The 26570-nt window shown below is 41.3% G+C and overlaps 1 protein-coding gene across 2 annotated transcripts in view; it reads left to right on the plus strand.

Moving 5' to 3' along the window:
* The window catches only part of ajap1 (adherens junctions associated protein 1), a 45549-nt gene that overhangs the window by 13714 nt on the left and 5265 nt on the right, over positions 1 to 26570 (plus strand). Inside the window, exons 2-6 of one of the 2 annotated variants that reach the window (XM_044039317.1) lie at positions 9080 to 9843; positions 24266 to 24353; positions 24497 to 24739; positions 25655 to 25788; positions 26508 to 26528. In XM_044039317.1, coding sequence (XP_043895252.1) covers positions 9080 to 9843; positions 24266 to 24353; positions 24497 to 24739; positions 25655 to 25727 — 1168 coding nt within the window. In that variant the 3' untranslated portion in view covers positions 25728 to 25788; positions 26508 to 26528. Of the gene's footprint in view, positions 1 to 9079; positions 9844 to 24265; positions 24354 to 24496; positions 24740 to 25654; positions 25789 to 26507; positions 26529 to 26570 lie in introns of those variants that run through there. The other variant, XM_044039316.1, reaches the window with a different exon arrangement.

A 26570-nucleotide genomic window follows, 5' to 3' on the forward strand; every position in this document is an offset into this window, starting at 1 on the left:
CATCACATTGGAATTCAATCATTGTATTTGCATTTGATTCAGTATTTGATTTTGGGAGTGAGGGCAACACTCCCTAATTTGAATTGCAGTCCCGAATTCAAACTCTAGTTGCATATCTTACATACATAAAGCCCCTTTAAATTTTCAACCGTTTAGCATCTTTCCCATCACATCAGAATAGTACAGATTTTCCTGGAATAAAAGAGCTAGAAAAGTGTGGGTTTACTAAATCTGAATTAAGACTTCACTCTAAACACTGCCTTGGTCTAAACCATGATTAGGTTCTCTTCTTTTTGTGGATAGCTGTCAGTAGAATCAGTTGTGTTGATCTGTAAGGTCAAGTGTCTGGTTAAATGTCAGTATCTGAAAGTGGTTCAACACAAAAGCATCAGAGGTCACAGGTAGGTGACTTTGTTCCTGAAAGGGCTTTTCAGGAAAAGCTCCAATGTCCTCAAAGGAAATATTCAACACGGCCACTGGCAACAACAAAACACTACAGTACAAGTGGAGTATCACTTATTTACTGAACTCCTGCCTCTGTCAATGGCTGAACTTTGGGAGTGTGTAGACCGCACACAGTACAATACTTCTACCACCAAATATATCACTTGATTGATTATCCCCCCGTTTAGATCAAACTACATAATATATAAGTATACAAGTCACTTTATTAGTTGGCAAATGAATACTTTTGTATGCCTACTCAACAAGCATGCACATTTAGTAACGGCCTCTTTTAAACAAGCTGTAATTGTCTGAGTTCATCCAGTATTTATTGCATGAAAGTTATTCCAGTCAAAACAGTGGAAATAAGTTTCTCATTTAGACGAATTCTGCCTGTAAATGCAAAAGTGTAAAAGTCTCATTTTAACTTCTTGCTGTGTCTGTTTGGACCCACCAGAGAAAACCACCCACTGCAGCTCGAAAGTTCGTGAACTGTAGTTGGCGAACCTTTTCCCCAGTGGATCTATTTTATTTTATACCAAGTGCCGTTTATAGCAGTGTGTGGGGGCGAGACATTGATACCACAGTTCAGCATGCGAATACTTCAACTGCTGGTGCTATACTGAACAAAACCGCTGGTTAGCTGTTTTGGACTCTGAAATTGCTAACTAAAGGCAACGTTGACACATATTTCCCAGGGCAGGAAAAAACCCCCACGGAGACGTTGAACAACAAAAAAGGTCAACCACTGATTCAGTCTAAAACCTGCCTGGCAGATAGCATCACATCACATGCAGCTTTTCAGTGGAGGTGGAGTCACCTTCGACAAGGCACCTTTCAAATGCTGTGTTGGCTGGAAAATAGTGTGTGCTGAGTGGCAGGGCTGTGGAGACCATGCTGATAAAATGTCTGTTTATGGCAGCCTGGAGACGCAGGGCGCGTGGATTGAAGGGAGCCTGCCTTCTTCACCTCCCTCAGGTGGGAAGCGCATCTGCTGAGGCTTCACTTCTGAAAACTCCCAAGAAGTTCTAATTAAGACCTACTTCACACAAGTGATCACAGTGTGATGATGACACCAGAAGTGGGCCAGAGATACAGTGCAGAAGACAATTAATAGGTGCAATATCTGATTAGCTGTGGAGATAATTTTGTTCTGCTGGGTCGAACACGAGTTCAAGGAGTCAGACAATCTTTCATCATCTGCTTGTACTCCCGTGGTAGTAATCCATATACACTACAATAATGGATACTGGCTCTAAATTCAGACTTTTCTTAATTCCCTTGTGCTTATTGCAGCCTTAATGTATTGTTAAGTGCCAAATTGTACTGTACGCGTGACATATTATGATGACTAAAACACTGAGGCTCTGTGAAGCGTTTCGAAAAAGCTTCAGAAGAGCCTTTTAAGTTGACCTCGTTCAGAAAGACTATATTCTGCCCTTTGTTTCACTGCGTATCTGCGCTCCACTGGCACATGAATTGCACAATTGCAGCGCATAATGGCCGACACAGCGCTCCACTTCTTTGATGTTTTCTGAGGGAAGAGCAGATTCATCAGGGCACTTGCTTATCTTTTTCAAGATGCCTGACATGTTGGCTTACATACATGTATGTGATGTGCTTCCCATTCTAGAAGATACAATCAGAGCTGTAGTTAACCCGAGTTAACTGAAATCAAACATACTCTTCAAGCAAATAATTAGTCAGAGGGGAAAGCTAATCTGAACAGTATCAGCTAAATCAGCCATGTATACTTTACCTGATATTAAATAATTCTCCTTGCTGCAAAGGCAGGAGCGCTAACCACTACACCCACCGTGTGGCCCAAGCAATTCAAATGACGAAACCACCCTGTTATAAGGGCGTTTTTTTTCCAGTGTGTGCGATAGTTTTTGTCAAAATATGATTATTTTAAAGTCACGGTACAATATTTCTGTATTTTCCATCTGGCAACACTGTGAGTCATTAACTGAGCTGAAATGGAAACGATAGCATTTTACTGTTTCAGTCCAAAGCGATGCTGCACACACAAGACTGTTGACTGTAAACTATGACTAAATTATGAATAAGGCCTGGGTCATCTTCAGAGTCAGAGTGTAACTCCTGACGCCGTCTGACTCAAACTATTTCATGGTCTCTTTGGGTTGGAGGCATTTGATCAAGCAAAGCTCACATAAATTCATGTAGCGCAGACACAGCGATCCTGCAACGGCCCATTTTTCGACAACCGTCTTTCTGTCGCTGAAGAATATGGGAGGGCAGTGGTGATTGTGTCAACTGGAGTGCTTTAGTCATTGTGCTGCTGACAACAAGAACCCCCAACTGCTGCTCTGGCTGAATTCACACATCATGAAAGTATGAGCAAGGCTGGAATCCGGCAGTACAACAACCACAGTAGCACTCCACATGTCAACAATCTGACATGTATAGACAACACACATCTCAACTTTTATCTGTACGACACAAGAGTCTTTATGATTGGCCTTTTTCTGTTAACCCTCCTCACCCTTCAGGAATATTCTGTGAATCTCTTTCACTAACTTCAAAGCCTACTTTTCATTCATTTTGGTCTTTTGATGGCTTTGTGTTGGTTATATGAGGTTTCCAATTCAAGGGCAGGTAAACGCTGTTAAGTATGGATTACATTTTTTCCACAGCACAGCATGAGTTTTGCAGAGGAAAGCGACAGTAAGTATGGAAAAAGAACGTCCTCTTGTTTTCAGCATTACACTGTACGTCTACTGCCATAATGCTCAGTTCTGCTTGGTCAATCTTATTTTTAGAATTGTTCTATCATCTGCAAGTCTGTACATTTTTGACAGCCTTCTTTGGCCATGGTCATGCTGTACACATAATTGCAGCGTGTTATTTATTCACGGCCAAGTCTCAAAAGCAATTGAGCCGTGTAAATCAGAGCTTCAGTAACATGTCAATATTTTAACAAAATGGAAAAACCCTAATTATGTACTACACACTGTGGTTCTGGAGCATGAAGTTCGTGTGATTAAACTGGAGAGCCTGTCAAGGAATAATCCTAACCCCCCTGACAGTGGCATTTGTAGAAAGCTGCCGAATAAGTTGGAAGTAGATTTGCTGAATATAGTACAGCTTTAACTGGAACCAGGGGAGAGAGAGAGAGAGAGAGGGGAGAGAGGGAGGGAGAGAAGTCAAGCTTACTGAATCCTCCTCCGGTGCTTTTTCACATTTGGACTGAGAAACATAATCCAAATATATTACTCAGAAATATCACATCTTACATGTACTGTTACATCACTGAGTTTCCGTTGAGAGTCTACATTGCTAGATTTTTTTGGAAAGCAGAACTCTGGACTGCACGCACAAACACACACACACACACACACACACACACACTAGCTTTGTGCAGCTAGTGTAACTAAACCCCTAGAACTGTGTATATGGGTATCTTATACATCACCTGCCTCTCTGGTCAAACACCACTTGCTGCAATTTGCTATTTTGCCTATGGCTTTCTTACCCTTCCGTTACATCACCGGTATCCTCTTACATCAACCTCATGTCCAGCCACTACGACGCGTGTTGTCCCAGACCCCTCCCCCTTTTATAAATGCCAGTCGTTGATGAGTCGTTGCACCTTGTTAGCACTGGGGATTTTCCACTCAGCTACTCCCAGTGTCAGGTTACCAGACCAGACCCTCCATCATCCTCTCCCTTAACCATAACCAGTTTATGCCTAACCTTAACCACAATTAAAATATTGGCCCTTAACTTAACCAGTTCTTTAGAAATGAGGTTCTGCCTGATTAGGACCAGGTTTTTGTCTCCATGAGGATTACTGGTCCTGACAAGGTCAGTGTTTATGACAGAAAACATCCTAAATAAGTGACAAATACAATACACACACACACACACACACTTACTGTGTGATTCTGTTTTGTGTGTGTTTCGGGGAGCAGAAGCCCAGGCTGCCTCCTTCATCGGTCTGTTATACTTGATAACAGCTAGTCTTTAGCTGACCTTCAAACCCGAGTCCTCCAAGGAAAAAAAGACATACTAATTAAAGGCTCAATACGTATAAAACCATTCATACCATGTCTGTCTCCAGAATGGGCTTGACATATGGAACCTCAGGCCCGGGATCGGTGAGAGTTGTCAAATAGAGCGCAGGTTGTCAACTGTAATGTTCTCCACTGGTTTTCAGCTCAATGTGTTATTTCCATGAATATCCATTAGCCTGTCTTAGTTCCCCCACTGGGACGGAATGTACAACCACAGTGCTTTGTGGTGATAAGAATGTGAGGAGGGGGTAGTTTGAGCTTAGGATCAGAAGTCACAAACTCCACTAAAGGGCTTCCCTGCCATATTCTCAGGGTTCAACTACAGTATATTCTGAAGTCAGTATCAATGGTACGATACGGCATGTGCTCAGGAAAAAGGGAAACTGGACACACACTCCCAGCAGAAAGCACTGTGAACACTAAACTTTATCTGCCATCTGTGCAGGATACTGTACTTCCAAATTATATTCCCATTATATGGGACGTCAACCTGTATTATAGACATAATTCTTAAATTATGATGCTGCAGGTTTAGTGTCATTGGCAGTAATACAGCATGTGCAGTACAATACATGCGAGATTTTTCCATGCAGTACAAGTCAAAATGTATTGTACAGTGCCCTGCACCAGCAGATGAACATGCATGTTTGGATTATAGATTTAATATATATGTATATGTATAATATTATATGATCATTGATCATGTAGAGAACAGTTGGTGTTGCACTTCTTAGTTTCAAAACAGAATAAAAACAGAGCAGACTAACAGCAGGCGAGTTCTGTGTAGCCAAGATAGAAAACTCTGGACTGGACGAGCATCTTGCCCAGGCCAGAGCCAAGAGATAATGGTGAGCAACTGGTAATATGAAATACATTAAATATGGGATGTCTCTTATAACCATTCTGCTAAGAATATTTACTACATTGTATGTTGCCATGTTACCATCTATCCACTACTGTGACTAGAAAACAATCTCTCTGCACCTACAACACCTTTGGATTGATTTTATGAGCCTGATTTCCTCACCGACTGTATAATGTATTTAAAGATACATATCTCTACTTCCTCGCTCGGCATAAATGCAGCACTAAAGTATATTTTACTGGCTGCAAGGTTCTAAGTATTCAAATGATTTCAGTATTTATTTAGAGTTAAATGACACAGTCAGTAATTATTTTTAAATAATGTTGTTAACGCAAATAATTAAATGTGTTAGATGCAATTTTTCATTCGTTATCGGTTAAATATCAGCTTGTTAACATCCTAATGCGTACATGCTACACACCATCAGTGTTGTGTGTACATGACACAGTGTATACAGTGTGTATGTGTGCAAGCTGAATGATAAATATTCATCACAATAAATAATGTGAATGTTCCAAGACCTGTAAAAATAGTTGTACATCATCATCATCTAGTCAACTTTCCCGTTTATGAAGCATTATTGTACAATAAGTACATCATTTAAATGCCAAGTTAACTGATCACCTTTCGTGGCCATTTATTCTCCAGTAAGTGATTAAAATATTTATGTTGTTGCGCCTTGGAAGGTCATTAAGAACAATACAGTCGCCATACAAAATTACAACATGATAAAAAAAGTCTGTTCAGAGAAGGTTAACAGAGGAAAAGGGAAAGTTACCGTAAAAAATAAGAGCAGTTGGCTTGGTTAAGGTTTATGAAACTGATAATGTTCGGTCTAAAGAGTGAACCTGAAGCTGTTACAATAGAAAATGGGCCCCGTGCTGGCCAACTGTTGTATCAGGGTTGGACACATTCCTCATTTTTTAATGGTTAGCTATTTGAGAGCTTTGGTCCTAATTATGACACTAAAGAATAAGTTGATGCAGCAGTAAAAGCTCCCATAAAACCATTTATAACACTGCTTACTGGGCAAAAAGTGGAAGTTTTACTTTTTTATTTGGTGTCCTTCAGCACCAAAGCTTCCGACTATGATGTGTTCAGAAAGTTTTCTTTTGTGAACACGTTACCTCAGTTCACAGTTTTACGGTAATTGCGCTAACACAGTCATTTTCGAAATAAAGTCTGCGCCCTCCTTTATTCCACGTCAATGGCCTGTGGATTTATTCATCCGTACACCTTTGTTGCACAGGATAAATTGACTCTCAAAAATGGGACTGCTTGTATGTTTTCAGGGCTGGGGTCTGGGGAATAAAGAATAAGTCACTTGTAGTGCGCTGGCGGGACTTCAGTCTAAGGTCAGGGCTGTAATTAACACTCACAAGACAAATTATGACCCATATGTTTCTTAACTATCAGCACAGCACTGACTATCACTGTGCTCTCATGAGCACATTAATCACCACTTATGACTTAGTTGATAAACTTTTGGAAATCATTATTGCTGGTTGTGTGCAAGTCAGATTAATTCGGGGCTGAATTATGAAAATCATGGATTTTAAAAGCTGGAGTCTATCGTCCTTTAGCTGTTGTGCAAATTTCAAATGATGTTCACAATTTCATCAAAGTCAGTGCTGTGCAATAAACATAAAACTGTTCTCACAGTTTGTTTAAAATCAACTATTATGCATCCCACGAATCCTAATATACCATCAGGCAGAATCAAGCAATAACAGCCATACATTTATTTGTATGTTAAATGTATGTTTGACTCAGATTTGGCAAATACAGTAAAAATCTGAAAAAAAGGATTTCAAATTCCTGTGCAGAGGAATTATAATTAATCAGATTAGCTGATGTATCAAAGTCTTTGTGCTGTTGCCGGAACATTCGTATAGATTTGCATGAATTAAAAGAGTTCTTGTGATAATGAACTGTGAAATAAAGCTTTTTTAAAGTTTTCAGCACCTGATACTTTGGATAAAGAGACTGATCTTCTGCTTCAAAACCTAGAAACCTAGAAAGAGTTTAAAGCTCTTTGGAGTTCAGGTTGTCCGTGTGCAAGTGTTTCATACAACCAAGTAATTAATTATATACATTATTATTTCACATGAAGTTACCGGCTTATTCGGACCGGGTTTTTCATGGCACTCATGTGCCTGTCTGTGGTGGTGGAGAATGAGGGGTTCAAGTATTAGCTCAGTGTGCTCGAGGCCCGGCAGGCACATCACACAGAGAGCAATCCTCTCACTAGACATGATGGTGTTTCTGAAGAAAGAATCTTCATCTTCATTGAATCAACTCTGCAATGCAACACGTTTGGTTCTCTAAAGACAAGAATTGTTCATTTGTTTAGTTATTTTGTGGTTTATGTGTCCAATGTTTACAAGTTTGTTTCCTAAGCTTAAATCATATCCACAGTGGAGTTTAATTAAATGATTTGTTAAAGGAAAGATAAATGTTGTTTTGTTTTTTTCTTTTTTTGTCGTTTCTTTTCTGATTTGCAGCACAGACTGGAAGTCTGTTCCCTCAGAGTGTGCAGGAGATTTTATTTTGAACAATAATTGATGTAATTCAGTGTGGAAATAAAAAGCTCTAGCCATTATTTATGTTGTACATTGTTTGTTATATTTATTTAGTTTAAAAAAAAAAAAAAAAAATCCAGTTTTTGTTTCCAAAATCTCTCTTTTTTTCCTTCGTACCCCCCTCACCAAAACAGATGAATAAATCGAACCGCGTATCAAACTGCGAGTCAGTAAAAAATAAGTTCGAACTGCATCGTTGCAGGTCTAACAAAAAGCACATTCCCAACTCAAGCTATGGTTTTGTCGTGTTTTCCACGGCAGTACAGCTCGATGATATGTTAGATATATGATAGAGTTGTTAAAACACAACCTGGAGATAATGTGATCGATAGATATCATGCCTCCGACTGTCGATGAACCCATTCACACATTTCCATCCATCATCCCCTCTGTGTTGCATCCAAAACGAGCTCTCTGTGTGGGCTTAAATTAGCCAAGGACAGCAGAGATGAAAGATAGCCCATAATGAGCTTTCTCCCCTGGGAATCAATGTGTAGCTTTGTCCCTGAAGGTTGTCTGTGAAATCAGTCTACTGCAGGGTGCCAATGTGCCATCTTGTTCCTGACCAGGCGTTTCTACAGTTACAATGAGAAGTAATGAATGGCATAGAAGAGGAGGTGGACTTCTTACCTGTCATGCTGTGCCTTCTGCTGGCCTAACATAATACCTTCCTAATCATTGCATGACATAATCAAATTGCCCTTTTTGAATCTGATGACTTTGTGTCAGTGGTGGATAATGCAGAACATGATGAGCAGCTAAACCAGACCTGATCCTGTGTGTCAGTGTAATCATCCCTGGATTGATTTGAATGTGTGACATCAAGGATAAGTCCTGACTGATTTTGACAGCTCAGAGCAAAAAAGTGCACGTCCATAATCCCTTCCATGTGTTTGAACATTTACATTGTCTGACCTTCATCCTGCAATTCAACAAGGCCCTCTGTGAATATAATTATTATCCAAGCTTCATTAAACGCTAGTTCAAGAAGTTGTGGTGTTGGACTTTGCAAGTGGATGATGAATACAGATGTGAATCTTGATAATAGGACGTGGAGGTGGAAGGGAATCTGATTTGAATGGTTTGAATATGTCACTGATATGTGCTTGAATCTAAAGCGGTTTCTCTCATTTACTCTCCTTCCTCTGCAGTCCATCTGCTCTGAGGCCAGGCAGCTGTGTGGGACACCGAGTGTGGATCCTGCTGGCCATGACCCATCTCACTCTGGACTTCTCAGTGTGCAGTCCACTCAGTCAAGGTCTGGGGATCAAACTCACGCCCAAGCCGGTGCCTCGCTCACGGCCTCGCTTGCAGCCCCTGTGGGACACGCCCAATAAGCTACACTGGAGAACAGTGAGCCCATTGGCCCACCGACTTTTCAGCCCTGCCTCTCTACCCAAAGACTACAGGGCAGGGATTGGGTCAAAAGTCAAGGGACAGCAGCATCGGAGTCCAGCACATAAAGGAAAAGCAACGTGTAAGGAATGCCAGTTGAGATACTCTCACATGCAGACAGGTGGTCCTTTGGCTCTTATAGCAGAAGTTCCAGAAGCTTTATCCAGCAGGAGCAGAGGAGTAGACACAGTAAGGTTGTTACTTAGAGCCAGAAGGCAGCTCAAATCTGACAGCTACGACAAGTCTCAGGAGGGCCGGACTACCACTGTGGCTGGATTTATTGACTGGGGACCCACAGGTCCAGATAACATAGATGGGGACAACAAAGAGGAGCCAAATGTAACGCTGTTCCCGCGGGTCTCATCTACCACAGTGGCCACAACGACTAGCACGACAACCAGGTCCTCCAAAAGGACGTTCTCTGTAGTTACCACACCAGAGCCCAAGAGGGCGAGCACCACCAAGGCCCCGATCAGCTCGGAGACTGTAAAACCACCAAAGCCATATGGGGATACACCAGGTAAGAAACAGAGAACAAAGTATTGTGACTTTCCATTTCAATATGAGTGAGAAGGTGTAAGAAATGAGTGCCTTAATGTCTTTTAGTGGGTGTTTTTCCTCAGGGCACCATTCCACGTCTTTAATAGATAAAGTTGTTTTGGCTACACGGTGGAGTAGTGCGTGTGCTCCCTGGGTTTTGTGTACTCCTGTTTCCTCCCGTAGTCCATAAATCATAAAGAGATGAATTGGCCACTTTAAATTGACCGTAGGATGTGAATGTAAAAGTAAATGGTCAAGTAAATTTGTCTCTGTGTGATGGCCCTGCGATGGATTGATGACCTGTCCAGGGTGTACTTTGTTATAAGTTTATCATTTGTAGAGGAAGGTGAAAAGACACAGTTTGGCAAATTGCTGTATGTGTTGTGGAGGCAGCATGACGAATGCCAGTTCAATACTGGGGTTAATCCTAATGTCCAGACCAAATACAAACATGCACTTCAATAATTTATAATGATAACTTTTCTCTCACTTGTTTCGTCTGATAATATTTTCACATTTCCACCACAGTCAGGGATGAATGATCCAGAGTAATAGTCTACTATTCATTCATATGATTTTGCAACTAGGGGAAATATTAGCTGGTTCATAGACAACGTCCTTGACCCAGGTGTGGTCTGAAATACTGTATGTGGGCATATGGGATTTTTATGTACAGTCCCTCTGAGCTGTGGACACACAGAGCTCAGAGCCAGGCATATTAGATTTACCATTTCATTAAGTCCGCGAGGGACGTGGCTTTTTAAATGGGCCATAGAGGTAGTCGTAAAACATAAGTCATGTTTAACAACTTCTGAACAGGCGCCATGCTAATTGAAGCTTTCCCATTTGGAACATTAATATAAATGTCATAAAATTAGGCAGCGAACAGTAAGTGTGATCAAAAGTCCTTGGCCGCCTCCTTTTCAATTAAAGTGAAAAATATGTTAAAGTGCTGAGAAATCTTAGAATGTATATGGAGGAGTGTTCAATCCTGCTCCACTATAGTGACAGAATTGTCAGAGATTTTCACTCCCGATACAAACTGTTTGGTGGTTACACATGCAAAGTAAATGTATTCCGCATAATAAATGTGGAATACCCTAATTCCACTCTTCAGATAATACATATGAGCAGCACGAGCTCCTGGACCACTCCCAAACCAATCCGTGTTGCATTTACTATTATCTCAGTGTATAAAGTAAGTTACTGTGCTGAAAAAAGTTGGTTTCAATATTAGTCATATAAACCTACAGTGTGTTCGACTCTGACTGACGTGCACACATTGAATGTGAAATTGAAATGACAGTGTGTAATTGTCTTGTCAGCGTTGTTGTGATTTCTTCATTATATGTTGAATGGGCGGTGAGTGTGAAGCCACCTGTGAGTCATAATGATGGCACTGAGTCCTGGAAGAATTCACTCACCACTTTCTAAGTGGAAGCGGATGCGGAGGCAAAAATAAGCAGTCACTAAGCAGGCTGTGTCCTGTCAGGGCAGATGAGCACAATAGCTTTTCAAAGCTTTTCAAAGTTTTCTTTTGCCCTCACAACACATTAACTGATGTCTGCCTCGGACTGACCTCCAGGCAAGATGTAATTACCACAGCAACGGCGCAGAGTTGATGAAAAGAAACAATTACTGGAGGAGAGGTGCTCCACTTTGTCTCTGTCCCTGACTCTCATCTCTGCTGCTTTGTCTTTGAGAGTGTTTATATTTAATCTTCGTCTGATTAATGCAAACCTAAGTCATGTTTCCACCGAGTGGAAGGGTTTGGTCTGGTGCTGGTGCACGTAACACACACAAAACGCACGTTTTGTGTGTGTTACCAACAGGAATGGTGCCAAAATAACCAGCCCTAACCGTTCCATTCTCAGCACCCTTCCCTTGGGGTACCAGAGTAAAATGGTACGGTATGGTCCCGATAGTTATGGCCTGTTTCCACTAGCGCCTCGGCACGGTTATTTTGCGTTACTAGCAATAATAACTGGTACCTGCCCTGGTGAGGTTCCAAGCGAGCTGAAGCGATACTACGAGGCGAGCTGGGCCCAGAGGTGGAAAAAGGGCCTATAGTTCTGCTAATTGGATGACAGAAAAATGTCCCTCTCTTGCGACTGGTGTTTATCCTGATACAAATCTTGATTTCTTGTTGAGACAAACAGCCACAAACCAAGCAGAAAAAAAAAAGTGTCGCATTCATTTCGCTGGTGTCGCATTGTTCGATGTCATGCTACGTATGTCGCGGACGCAGCCATCGTCAAAACGCAAGCCAGACTCACAGAGTCGCACACTTAAAATTGTTAAACATGATTTCAATAAGCAGAATTGTACTCATTGTGACCAAATGAGTTCAACGTCTAAATTGTGTAATAGATTCATAACGAAATATGTCAGTGCTTAACACACAGGTGGCTCTGGTTCTGCTGAGTTTTTTTCTTTTCTTCCCTCGACTACGAGGTTGGTGCTCATGCACACAATGTCAGGGTAATTGAGATGTATCACACTGAAAAATGCATAACAGTGCAAAGAGTGTGCATGCATTATGTATGTTTGCTTTTGTGCACACACACAGATGCTTAGTTCCTGAATCTGCACAGTGACGAGATATTAATTCTGTGCATTCTGTAGCCAGCTATTCGGTGGCGACCGCGTACGGTTTCCCTTGCCATTGTTGCAGCATGTTACCCTCAAGGCACTTCCACTTACTGTGCCACGTAAACCTATTTCAGGTGAATGATGTAACTCGTATTTTCATGACAGCGCTGACACGTTCCAACACGAGCATTTAAACAGGGCATGGTGCAACCCCCGGGAGCAGTGGGTGATCTGTGCCCAGCGTGACCTTGAACACGCTCTATTGAGCTTTGCAACAGCCAAGTTAACTACTGCTGTAATTCTTCACTAACAGGTTATTCTCAGTAACCACATGCGTCTGCTTCTCTTGAAACCTTTTTTTTTTTCCATTGTTGTCATCCAGACTGAGGTTGTAATAAACCTCATGGGAAAATGAACCCAGCCACTATCCAAAACACTCACAGCTAATTGAAATCTCAAAGAAGTGACTTAGAAATGAAAGCTTCCACAAACAATGTCTGTATTAAAGGCTACGCTATGAATGTAGTTAATTGCCCTTTTTTTTTTTTCCTGAAATGTCAAAAATAATGAAAATGCACATCAAGTTAAAGCTCTAATGAATGTGTTGTCATTGTTTAACCAGCCATATCTGCAAATGACAAACATTTGAATTTACAATTAGTGATTGACTAAATCAATCGGCACATAACACAAATCGCACTGGCTTCATCTGACTTTCTGCTTGTTTTCTGTATTCTGTTCATCTTGTCAGGCCTATGACTATTATAGTGATTATTATGACTCCCTCACATTAAGCCAAATGCGGAATCTGAAGTGAATATCTCATGTTTCCTCATACATACAAATTCAAATATATGTTTAAACATTTTTTTCCCTCAATGCCTTAGTCACTGCAGGTCAGGAATTGTATAATTCATTGCAAGTCATTCTTCTCATAACTTTTTAGAGATTACAGTATAAGCATTCACCCCAGCAACAAATGGGCTGAATAAATTAATTTGCCATGACTCATGAATACTGTAGGCAACCAGCACAAATGCAGGCCATTAGTGTACTTTGTCACAGCCCCATATGGCACGTGTGTATCAGGACCATAATCAGCTCATGCTGTGTGTGTCTGTGTGTGCACATCACTGTCAGACATGGACAAGTGGTTGTTTGTGTAAGGAGGCAGAAAAGAGGAGAGGAAGAGAGGAGGAAAGTATTCCAAAATGTCATTTTTTTACATTGCAATTCATAGTAGTATTTTGAATTAAGGCTCCAGTTCCACTGTGATCCAGAATAATCGTTAATGCGCCAAGTCACGATGCATCTTTGACAGCCTGTTGCACCACTTTCAACAGGGAGATGGAAAGGAAACGTGGAAAGGCAAGCTTCAGAGCACACTGGACAAGCTGTCAAAGTCCCACGTCTCCTAAAAAGAAGTGTCTCCTAACATTAAGTCCGATTTTGCCTCTGCAAAACACACTCACACATACACAAGTGATACGAGCCATGTGCTGTTGGATTGATAATCAGATATTTTTATCACTGATAATGTATTTGCTTTTCCATGACAAACAAAACATCTTCACTCTGGCAGAAAATATGACCAACGTGACCTTGTATTTATTTTAAATGAAAGGTCAAAATGACCCAATGAAGATCCAACTAAGATTGAACGATCCATAAATAGATGCGTGCTGTGCTCTGTCGCTGTGCAGGAAAGAGCCACTGACTTCTTCTTCAAGTGTAATGGCTGCTTGTGGCTTGGTCGAGCTGTTGGCACGTTTTCTTCTGTGATAACTGTGACATTTGCCGACCACTGTGGTTTAGTTGGAAAGCAGCTCAATAGTGACAAAGAGAGAAAATCACAGCTTGTCTGTGTTACATGTGTTGCCTGTAAGCTATGTGTCTTAACTCCCACTCACTGCTCGCAGTGAAAGTGCAGAACAACAAAAGAAACAACTCCTGGTTGCAGTGCAAAATCCAACGACTGGATCCCAGTATAAAGGGAATATCGTGGCACATAGTGGGTTAAAATGCCTTTGCATGATTGTTATATTTTATCTCTATTTTAATGCAAAAATGTATCGCAGGCGGCCTAAAGTGTCTGTGATTTACCGGCCAAGTTAGTCCGAGCTTCTGTTGATGTCAGTCACAACGCTCTGGCCGCCACAGAGGAGATGCATGAGGAGGGGGAGGAGGGGGAGGACGGGGGGGGGTGGAGACGAGGCTATGGCTGCGATGGCTCCAGATGCTCGCTGATTGTTCTCGGTGATTGTGCCGCTGGTAACTGTGACCCCCCCTCCACTCTACGCAGATGGAGCTGTCAGCTCCATTAAGGATATGAGATGATTAAAACTGCAGCGAGTAAAGCCACGACTGATAACTTGGGTCTTGTTAGACGCCCTGTGAATCACAGGGTTAAATGCTACAGGTTTGTTTGAGGAGAGGAGATCATGTGTTTCTGAAAGACACAGTGGGCCTTTAGTATCTGTCACGCAGCTCCATGTAAATGAACACAATTAGCAGGTGTTTAGAATAAAATATGACATCCAGTGCGGAAGCATTGCAGTTCACTTGGCATCTTGGAGTTTGTGAAGGGAATGGAGGGTTAATTAAATGCATAGGTTGACATTCACCGTGGAGCAGAGTGAGCACATGTGAAATGTATGTTAAGTGTCTCACACATCTATTTAAAAAAAAAAAGTGAACATTGTTCTGCAGCATGTTGACCTGTGGTAGACCTGTAGAGGCGTACAGCCTCTTCAGCAGCAAGAGACACACACAAAGAGACAGAGAGAAACCACTTTTTTCCCAGCGGTTACCATGGTAATCCAATAAATTTGCTGCTTCTCACTGTATTGACTCTCAATAAAGTGGGTAAAAATGAATCTCCTTTTCTTGAGCATTAAATCTGGGCTTAAATGCTGATGCCCGGTGACAGGCATGCAGAGTCAAACCCCTTTTCCCTGATATATAGAAATGCCCGCCAAGAGGAGATGAAGGGGCCAGACTGAGCAGATGCTGTTTCACTCTCTTTTTCTCTGCTGCTCAGTTCTTTCTTCATGGCTTGAGACATCTGCCTACAGGAAGAGAAGTGCAGATGTTGACGGAGACAGATTTGGAATACAGGAGACGGCTCTATTAGTCAGCGTTTTAACATGACCCCTTTTTAAACCATTTAGCTTTTGGGAGCAGTGTTGTTGTTGAAATATTTCATTGTGCTACTTGAGAGGGAAGATGTGTTTCAAAGTTCATTCCCCTGCTAGAAAATTCAGCCAAGCTTTGCTTAAAAAAATCAGGATGAATCAGGATGAATCAGGATGCTTGATTGAAACTGCCTCAGCAGCGATGCCTTTCCACACCACCTGGAAATTGTAGTTAACAGGATTTAAGCTGCTACTGTGAACGAGCACAGTCGCAGTGAATTTTGGTTCAAATGTGATGAGTTTGTCTTTGCCTGGATTCATTTCCTGCAAGTATAAATGCAACCCAACCAAGTTGCATCACTAGAATGCAAAGATGCATATACATACATCTGGTTGTTGTGTTGGATGGAGGTCAGATTACGTTCCCATCATAAATTTAAAGAACGTTCGTGGACCACCTCCACCTCACAGCAGCGTGTTTGTTTTGCTCTACATCCCTGTGATATTACTGTCTAAATGAATCACCCAAAAAAGAAATTGACCCAATTAAACCAGATTAAAAAGTGCAGGTGTGAAAACAGCCCATAAGGAATACCAACACTGAGGCAATATCTTCTGGCTTCTTGGCCGGTTTAGCATCTGCCATCCAGTCTGGCTGATTAATGCAGTGATGCCTTTGACACTGAGAGAAAAGGCAATCATTTTTGATCCGTCCCTCTTCAACTCCCCCACCCACACCCTTTCTCTGTCCCACTCTCCTCTCACCCGCTCTCAGCAGCCTCTTTTTTCAATAAGTGTTTTAGACTGTTCAGTTACTCAGTGGAAATCAACCCAGATTGACACCTTGACACCGGCATTAATTGGCAATTCCGAACGATCAGCAGCCTTTGACGGCAGTCTTCCACCCCACATGGCCTGGTCAGGTGTCTGCTGATTGTGGAGATGGTCTTGGACGGGTCAGGGAGTGCAGTAGTGTATATTAATGGGCCTGTAGAAATCTGCTTTAGGGTGTGTGGGAAGGAAAGTGGCTCAACCTCTGTAAGCTGTAACTCTGTCTTACTAATGAGGGGCCTTTCCCACATTTTCCAGAAGCTTTTAAGCCAACAGTGAGTGGGTGGAGACACCATTAGCCCTAAATGGCTCTTTGAAATGGATGTGTGATAAGGATTTTAGCTACATATGGTCCAGTGTATATACACACACACACACACACACACACACACACACACACACACACACACACACACACACACACACACACACACACACACACACACACACACACACACACACACACACACACAGAGGCTTGCACGGCTATTCTTCTTAGGACACTGCATTGACTTCCATTAACTTCAACCATAACCAGTTAATCTGACCTGAACCTAAATTCACACACAATCCACAATTCAGAGCCCGAATCGTGGCCCTTAACTGAACCAGTTCCTCAGAAATGAGGTTCCGCCTCATTAGGACCGGTTTTTGGTCTCCATGAGCACTACTGGTCCTGACATGGTCCCTAAGAGATGACAAATACAAAGAACACACACACACACAAGACTCTTCCAACAAAAACACAATAATAGATGTATGTGAGCATGAAAATGATTCCCTTTTCCTCATCACATGTCATTGCATTATTATATTGGGGGGGCGCTGTCAAATAATTCACTCTGTAAATGTGCAAATTGCAAACAGACAGTTGAGGAAATCAGCACGGGAACAAACCATATAAACAAACAGTAAATTATTGCATGGCAAGGACGATTGTGTACAACATTTAATAACGTTTGTAATTTATAAATATATTTATTTATAGGTCATGAATGGCATGTGTATACTGAAAGAGATTTATTCCAAATGATAATTATTTTCTTTTATTATTTTTAATTATTATTATGTAATTCAAATTATTCAACACTGGAATAAACGGCATTTGTCACGTGATCAATCATGGTAGATACAAGCGCGGGGGAATAATAAAATTAATGATGGCTGAAATTCATTTTTGTTTTCCATTATTATACCCAGTGTGATGTATGCTGCCTCACACAGCTCAGTGGGACAAGTCAAAATGCCATTAAAATAAAGGCCTGTTGTCCTTTCACTGAAAGTGTTAAAATGGATATTAACGTTATCTTGTGTGGCAGTCAGAGCTCAAACTACTGCTGATGTTTAATCCTAATTTGAAACAGCTCCTCTCACAGCCTCTGAAAGATGCACGTCTTCATTTAGTTTCTCTAGTTTTATTTATGAAATGTAGTTGGACGTCTGACACTACTGCAGTATACTTTCAAATGTCCATATTTCAGACAAATTAATGGTCAATCATTTTAAACCTTTAAAATGAACCAGGTACAGAGATAAATACAGCATCAGTGTCCGGTACTAGTAATTTATGAACTTAGCATGAATTACTACACAAGTAGAAATAAGGTGAGCTGTAAGAAGTTATGGAAGTTCACGTTTGAACCCAGAGCGGCATCATTAGATAGTTTTTCGTTATCTCTCAGGGGCAGAAGAACAATATTATGGTATTATTATGAGGCTGAAGCTTCCACCACTCACCGTGGCTTGCAGCTCGGATGAGGGTTGTCCATCATCTCACCCCACTAATCCTAAACTCCATCCCCGGCAAATACTCTAATGTTGGGGGACTCCATAATATGAAACATTTCTTTCTTCAGTGCTACCACACACTGTTTTCCTGGTGCCACAATTCAGATCATCCTGGAAAAACTCTCTGGGCTGCTGCACTCACTCCCATCCTCCATTCAAAAAGGATTTCAATGACCTTTGTAGCCTTCTAACAAGTTGTGGAAAAAACACGGGATGGCTCATTTCAGTCGCCTCCTCTCCCTCCACATTCGGCTTCTATATCTGGCCACAGTTGTCATTTGATAAACCTCCTCCTTCCCTCTTCAGACCCACCATACTCTCACCATTACACCCCTTGTCCACCAATCAAGAAAATTTGATTTGGATTACTTGGCAACCGCTTGCACTCTCATTTTTATTTCCAGCTTATGCCTTTTAAACAGCAGGTTCTTAAATAATAAATCATTCTTATGTCATGTTTTTATTACTTTTAATGAATTAGATTTTTTTTTTATGATCACAGAAACCCATTCGCCTGGAGACTGTAGTCCTTTTGTTGAAGTGACCACCCCCATGTAAAAACACAACTTCATCAACCCTCGCATGTCAGGCAGAGGAGGATGGTTTACTCACTCGTTCACCACTTTATCCTCCACATGAGGGTCGCTGGTGCCAATGCCAGCTGACATAGGTGGGGTGCACCCAGGACAGCACGCCAGTCCACCACATAGAGACAAACAACCATTCACTCCCACACCTACGGTCAATTTAGAGTGTCCAGTTTGCCTAAGAGAAAACCCACACACACACACAGGGGGAACATACTAAGTCCAGGCAGAAAGGCACTTGTTCCGACTAGGTCAAACCACTACATCAACCGTGTAGTTTTAATTTGAATCATTTACATTTTCCGGTTTTATTTCAGTATGATGCGGTTCTTATTCTAGATGATTTTAATGATTTGCCCCTCCAGATCTTTTGCCAATGATTTCATGGACATCATTCAACTTTAACCAGATAACTCAAGAACCCAAACAGTCGAAAGGTCACACCCTGATCATTGTCACTTTGGTTTGGCTCTCATTAATCTGGTCTGTGAAAGCACTTTGTTGTCTCTGTTTTTAAAAAGGGTGCTATGTAAATGAAGTATAAAGTCATTAAGATCCAAACACGTCGTTGAAATACGATCACCATGTTTACTGCAAAATGAATTGTATGTGATATACACATCCAGCCATACAGTGTAATATTTGCATTTCTTTAAGTGTGGTGTTTGAGGGACACTGGAGGGACATATCCAGTTATGTAGCTGCTAAATTCTGTGCTATGATCAGTTGCCCGCTGTTCAAGCAGGTTGCATCCAGTGGGATTACTGGTGCTTGCACACTAAAAACAGCTGCCTACTGTTTCATATTACAACAGATTAATTCCGTCGTTTTAAATCTGCTCTGTCTGATAACACTAAGATCATTTGATGCAACAGCAGTAAAACCTTACAGAGGAGCTTTTAATGTGTTTCAAGTCAAGCTTTAGCTGCCGCACATATTTATTAAACCCACGCTGAGGTTTTTGTGTCTAATAGAGAATCTTTTATTACGAGTAGATAGCAAGAGGAGATTTTATCCAACTGCTGTGCTTTTCTGTGATAAGTTCAACAAACTTCAATGGACAGGAGGGTGAAAAAAATCTCATTTATTCCCTGCTGGGTGCACTGATGTGGTTTCTAATTCTGCTGCCACAGAGGTCACATGGTAGCTGCCCCGCCTCTCTCCATATCCCATCCTGTCACTTCCTTTTTTCTGTTCCGTCCCCCTCTTTATCTAGCTCCCTCTCGGCCTCTTTTTGTTTGGCAGGGTTTAGGCCAAACAAAACCTAAGCGGGTATCTCTAAAGCAAGGTGACTGCCAAAGGTGATTTTTTACAACCTGGCTGCCAGCACACAATGAGTTTTAGATAGACGGGCCAAAATTCCTTTCCTCCAACTGGCTGTTAAAGATGAAAATAGAAGTGGCCACTGCACTCAGATTTGTCAACCATGTCATTATCTGCCCTTTTCTCATTGCACCTTTAAACATAAAGCCCTGAAAATGAGTTCATAATGGTGTTTGTGTTTCAGGTCTTAGTCATTAATTAATTTCATTAAAGAACTGTACTGGATATTTATAAATAGTTTTTTCTAGTCTTCACAACCCCAAGTTCCTCACAGTTTAGATTAGATTAGATTGTATTGTCATTGCACATGTCACAGAATGCAGTTAGTATCTAACCAGTAGTGCAAAGGCAGTGGTTGCAGAATAAATTGAATTACATAAAATGTGATGCAATAACAAGTACTGTATATACAGTATGTACAGTACTATGCACAGTAGTAGTGCTCACAGTGTGTAAATTGGTTAGTGTCATCTCAACGTCCTGGACACTGTCTTCCCATAATGAGATTTAATTATGTGTGGTGTTTGAGGACAAAGCGCAGCTTCAAATTTAAAACCTACTGACTGAGAATATCCCCCTTTCACTTTGACAGTAATGCAAAATTAAACAAGTCTCGGCAGAGTCTTCAGCTATTGATCAAGGTCAGGGGCAGGCTCGATTATGCCCGAAGTGAGACTGATGATAACTTAAAAGTGAATATTTTCAACTTAACAGCCCTGATGTGAGCTGAAGACTGACAAGAGAGGGAGATGGAGGATTGAGAGAGGATAGGAGGGAAATGCAAATGGCTCGTCGAATCAGTTAATGGGCCTAAGCTGTGGCAACAGACTCCGACTTCACTGGGGAGGTAAGACTTCCCTGAGCCTGCCAGAGATATCATTAATCCAAGGCTGACCTGCCTGCCTCTTGCAAGGCCCTGCCCACAGATGTTTGTTATCCAAGAAGAGGCCGTCCAGGCAGCTGCAAGCAGACGAGGGACTGTGTTTTTCCAAAATGACTGAGAGGCACTTCCTTTTAAGCATTACCAGAGATAAATTGGCTGAGATCAGCAGCTCAGCAGCTGACTGATGGAGAGGTGAGATGTATAAGGCCCACATGGGCATTTTCATCATGAAGGCTTTTCTTTTCGTTTTTTTTTTTTCTTTTTTCACCTGCTGCATTGTGTCATTGTGTCCTAGTCACTCTCACACTCTATCACTCACCCACACACAAGCAGTGCATGGACCACTCAGTACAGTGCAATAGATTTGCACTAATCCTCATGTTAGACATGTAGAGCACAGTTTTGTTTGTGGATTACTCCTCTCTGGCAAAAGTGAGAGATCAGCACACAGGGGAGTCCTAGGAGTTGAAATAAGAACAATGCTTTTTGTATGTTAGTCATACAGAACAAAGGGTGGGGGGGTTTGAACATTTGGTCCGCATTCATATCTGTATGCCGGTGCAGAAGCAGTGAATAAGCACAAGACTTTGTTCAACGATTCTAGAAAATGTGTTCTATGAAGAGAGCTTACGCAAACCAGAAACCTTACGATTTCATAAAAGCATGTGGAAATGAATCGATGTATATTTTATTAAATTAGTTTGACTGCAATTCCAGACGCGTGGATTGGTAATACCGTTCTTGAAATGCAAAAATAATGTATTCTCATTGTAAATAAAATACAGAGGATCCAGTCGTATTTATTGATCAGTGCCCCTGCTGTGCTTTTCACAGCAATGATCTTCAAAGGCGGCAGACAACAGTTAGCTGAGCTTCACCAGTCCAGTGTATCACAGATGTCAAAGGAATACTGCCGATTTGCATTTAGCTTTGTATTACTAAAATAGGAGTAGTATTTTTGAAAAATTGTGCTTCCCAACCTCAGTTTCTCCTGAGTAGAGAAATATCTTCTTTCTTTTCTTTGTTACATGACCACCAGTGACACTTGGTCCAGTTAGCATAACTGTTAGCAAAGATGGCGGACACTGTTTACATTGTGGGAATGAGGTCCCGTCCCCCTTGCAGTTTCAAGCCTTGGACCAAGGCTCGGACCAAGTGTCACTTGTGGGCACGTAGCTAAAAAAGAAGAAGATATTTTGCGACTTGGAAACTGAGGTTGGGAAGCACTAAATTTCAAAAATTCTTATCCTGGTAATACAAAGCTATATGTAAATTGGTGAAGTATTCCTTTAACAGTTACGCTAACAGGACCAAGTGTAACAGTTGGTGGGTTTATGCTTTAAAGGCAGAAGATCTGTGGATAAGTTCTGGCTGGAGAGGTTAGCTGGTAACTGTGGTTCAGATGGAAAGCAGAGCACAAACAAAGGAGCTAAGGCTGCCCGTAGTAACATATTTGCACATTACCACCACAAAGCATGTCATCTTTGTTCCATGGAGAAGTTTTTATCGTTCTTATCTTTGTTATTTTGGTTTTTCTGACCCAACATTATCAAGATTATTTCAGAAGCCTTTATAGGAAAAAAAGAACCTAATGATGAAGTCCCTGTTTGCTGCCTGTCTGACACCAAACAGCAGACAGAGAAGGTTAGTGACAAGCAGTTGGACACAGTGGAGCATTTATCAGCTAAAGAGCCACGTAGTTTTCTCAGGGGACGGCGGAGACAAATCCAGAGCCAAAAAAAAAGATTATCTGACAGACATTCAGTTTAGTGTCAGGTTGTTGCTCAGCCTTAAAGTGACCAAAACCTCAATTAATGCAGCTTAAGCTTTAGCCTGAAAAACAATTGCTTTTATCCGAGGTTCTCAATATATGTAGGAACAGTTTCTGGATCTTTTTGAACTTGAATCAGTTTGAAAGTGATTTTCACACCAAAGCAATAAAACAAGGTTCTGGAAATTGTGCAAGGTTTAATGTCACATTTGTAGTGAGTGTATAAGCACAAGTCACCATTATCTGTAAGTGCAGGTTGATACACTAAAATGAGGGTTGTGTTCAAGGCATGCATGGTTTGGTACCTATTTGAGCTTCTGTGTATGCCTTATGGATTCTACGCTACGGGACCTCACATTTCTGTTTATGCACTTGGATGATATACTCGTTGCTATCACTTCTGATTTGAAGACAATGATATAAATTACAGTTCACAGACTTTAGGTTGTATTCACATACAATATGATAGTTCACAGGGACCTCAATATATTTTCTAGCATTTGATGATCAGCACTTGGTATTGTCATTCAAAGAAATGCCTTTTGACAAGTGCTACTTCATGTTGGTATTTTAAAGAGACTGACTCTTAAGTCTGAATAAAAACCCACGCTATCTTAAAATAGTTATTCACCCTCTTCAAATCCACAAGACTGCCTCATCTTTTAGTCAAATATTTACACGATGATAAATAATTTGTTCTCACCTAACATTTCAAAGAAAGCCTTAGGGAAAAATCTACAGAGGTTATACAATATAGAGACAGTTAGGCTGAGTAAAGGTTATAAAAGGCTATGAGTATACGGGGGACTGCAGATTCATTCAGCTTAAGAAAGGATTGTGATAGGTGAAATGGCACTTGCTGTTTTAAGAGTTTGGACTTTTTATGAAAAGAAATAATTTGATTAAAACTCAATCAATCATACTTTGGGAATTTAGGCTTTTGTCTTTTTTGTAATGACATAAGAATAATAAGTTTTACAAGCACTTAGAGAAACATGGGCACAAACTTAGTCGTCCATTACACTTGGCTGTACTATAATGGAATAATTCATATTAGTCTTACATTATGAATGCCAGCAGATGATAATGTCATCAATACTGTCTAATACTTTTTTAAGTGAGTCGCCCTTGACCCTTATGTGGCGTGAGGTGGGTTTGCAAAGAATGGTTGTAATCCTTTGTGTGGCTCTGTCTGTGTCTTACAAATGCCCACGTATAGTCCAAGCTGATGTAACTCTGAAAAAGCCTTTCTTTTTCAATTACAAAATCAAAAATGACAACAAATAAATGCAGAAGCATGATATGTCAGCAAGACACCTGGTTTAGGAATATGAGCACATTCAAAGACTAGTCTGCTATCATATCTCAGGCAGCCAAGACTGACCGCAGTCATCTTTGGTCATAACTAAGCATTAAGTTGCAATTGAACTTCTAACTAGTAAAAAAAGTATTTCACACATGACTCTAACACTACTCTGTGTTTATTCCTGCAGGTTTGGCAGTTCACCAGATTATCACAATCACTGTGTCTCTTATTATGGTCATCGCAGCCTTGATCACAACACTCGTCCTTAAGAACTGGTAGGAAAGATTCCCTTACATTTTACCCATAACGACATATTAACTGTACAGTACTAACTCCGTGGTATGAATCCCCATGGACGACCGAAGATACACGGTATGATTTTATGTTTGCTTCTTGTCTTTGGTGCGTGTTTTTGTAGCTGTGCACAGTCTGGAAATGGTCGCCACAATAGCCATCAGCGCAAGATCCACCAGCAGGAAGAGAGCTGCCAAAATCTGACAGACTTCACCCCGGCCCGGGTGCCCAGCAAGGTGGACATATTCACTGCCTACAATGACAGCCTGCAGTGCTCACATGAGTGCGTCCGGACTGCTGTGCCCATCTACACTGATGAGATGATTCAGCAGACGCCCGTCTACAAGACAGCTTACAATGGAAACAGGTGTGTTGGCTCAGGATTAATCCATACTGATCCATCCCTTGATCGTGTCAACATCCATCTATAAAATGTCATTGTCAAGTTGGTAGTCTAACAGCAGCTCGGCCTTCAGAGGAGAGTTTGCGTGCATATAGTGGCAGCACAGCAGGGTGGAGTCAATACGTGTTTACCTTGTCAAACTGCTGACAGATCAGGTAACTTAGAGCAGCAGGATTCCCTTCTGGAACTTTTCATTGACACTCGCTGGTGTTTCCATTCACACCCCAACCTGTTTATTAGAGCAGTGGTGCTGTAGCCGCCGTCTGTCTGTACATAAAACAAATGACTTCCTGTGTGCACGCTGAGCTGAAAGACTTAATCAGCCTTGTGTGAATGTAACAGACCTGTGCTCTTATAAGTTACGCACTACAGTTTTAATTACACACACTGAGGATGTGATCATGTCGCTCTCGGTGCACAACACACTAATCGAGCCGTTTAAGGTGTCATTTTATATTTATAAGATTAGTAGGATGTTTACTGTCCGAGTGGAAAACAGTAACAGTGATCTAAGCTGTGGGGCCAGCAGCTAGCATTATCACACATAAGCTGCTTTCAGGCCTGCACTGAGCACAAATGTCTACAGAAGTCACAGGGTATCATGTATACATAATCTGCAGTTAATGTCCAAGTGAGCTCATGTGAGAACACAGCAGGAAAAACTCTCCTCCGGAAATTTGCCTGCTGTTTTCAAACATGTCTCATCCCGAGAACTGGTATTTGTCAAAGTTCATTTTTATCTTAAAGAAGTGGAGCTGATTACCTTCATCGCTCTCTCTCTCTGTATCGTTGTGACCAATGATACAACCGTGATCATATCACAATATCACCATAATCACAGACTCACGTTTCTAACTTTTTTGCGTGTTGACATTCCAGACCCTCCCCCACTGAGCGACAGCTGATTCCTGTGGCCTTTGTGTCCGAGAAATGGTTTGAGATCTCCTGTTGACGTGCTGAAGGCCTTGTTCACTTGGTGTGGGTGGAGAGAGACTCTCTGGAATCATGCTCTGGTGGGTACTGTGCCACTTTGTCCTCTTGCAAATCACTATCTGAACTCTAGCCTCCCTTAATCCCTTGGTGATACTTTGGGAATAGAAGGGAACTTGGCATATGCTTATTTGCAACTCAATTATGCACCTTTTCATTTTCTGTGCAGTGACGAAAAAAAAAAAAAAAGATCAGGGGGCTATTGTTAAGATAAGAGACTATTGATGTGCAGTATTATCAGTATAAATGATTCCACTCCTCATATCTGAGATATTTTCATTACTAGTTACGATATTCCACTCTCTTACCAAGAGAATATTGATTTTCTAGGAGTAAAGGGGTCACTTCACTTGTGGCACATTTTCATGCACAGTTAATATATGCTGGAATGGCAGGCATTTGAAATTCAAAGCATGGAAGTTTAGCACATGCTCCATCCCCACATTGTCACTAGAAGCCTGGGGGGAAGTGTAACGTCTGCTATTGACCCAGATTGTAAAAGGAGTAAATTGCCTGCAGGTTGTGTACAGTGAGGACAGTGTCTCTCCATTCTCTGGACACACATTAGTCGTAGTCAGCACAGTCGTCCACGCCATGCTCCCATTGCTGTTGTCTTTAAAGTCACAAGATCCCTCATTATCTCAACAGACAGATAAAACAGATCTTAAAAGTCCACGTTTCCATCCATTTTTTAAGTCCTTTCCTCCAATTCAAGAAAGACACTGTGTTGCATGTTTTTCAGGCCAAATGTGGATACCAGTACAAAGTAGGTTAGCTTTGAAAATCCTGTCTGGGTTGTGGGTTT

Source organism: Solea senegalensis, linkage group LG11 (assembly GCF_019176455.1).
Source record: "Solea senegalensis isolate Sse05_10M linkage group LG11, IFAPA_SoseM_1, whole genome shotgun sequence".
NCBI classification, from domain to species: domain Eukaryota; kingdom Metazoa; phylum Chordata; class Actinopteri; order Pleuronectiformes; family Soleidae; genus Solea; species Solea senegalensis.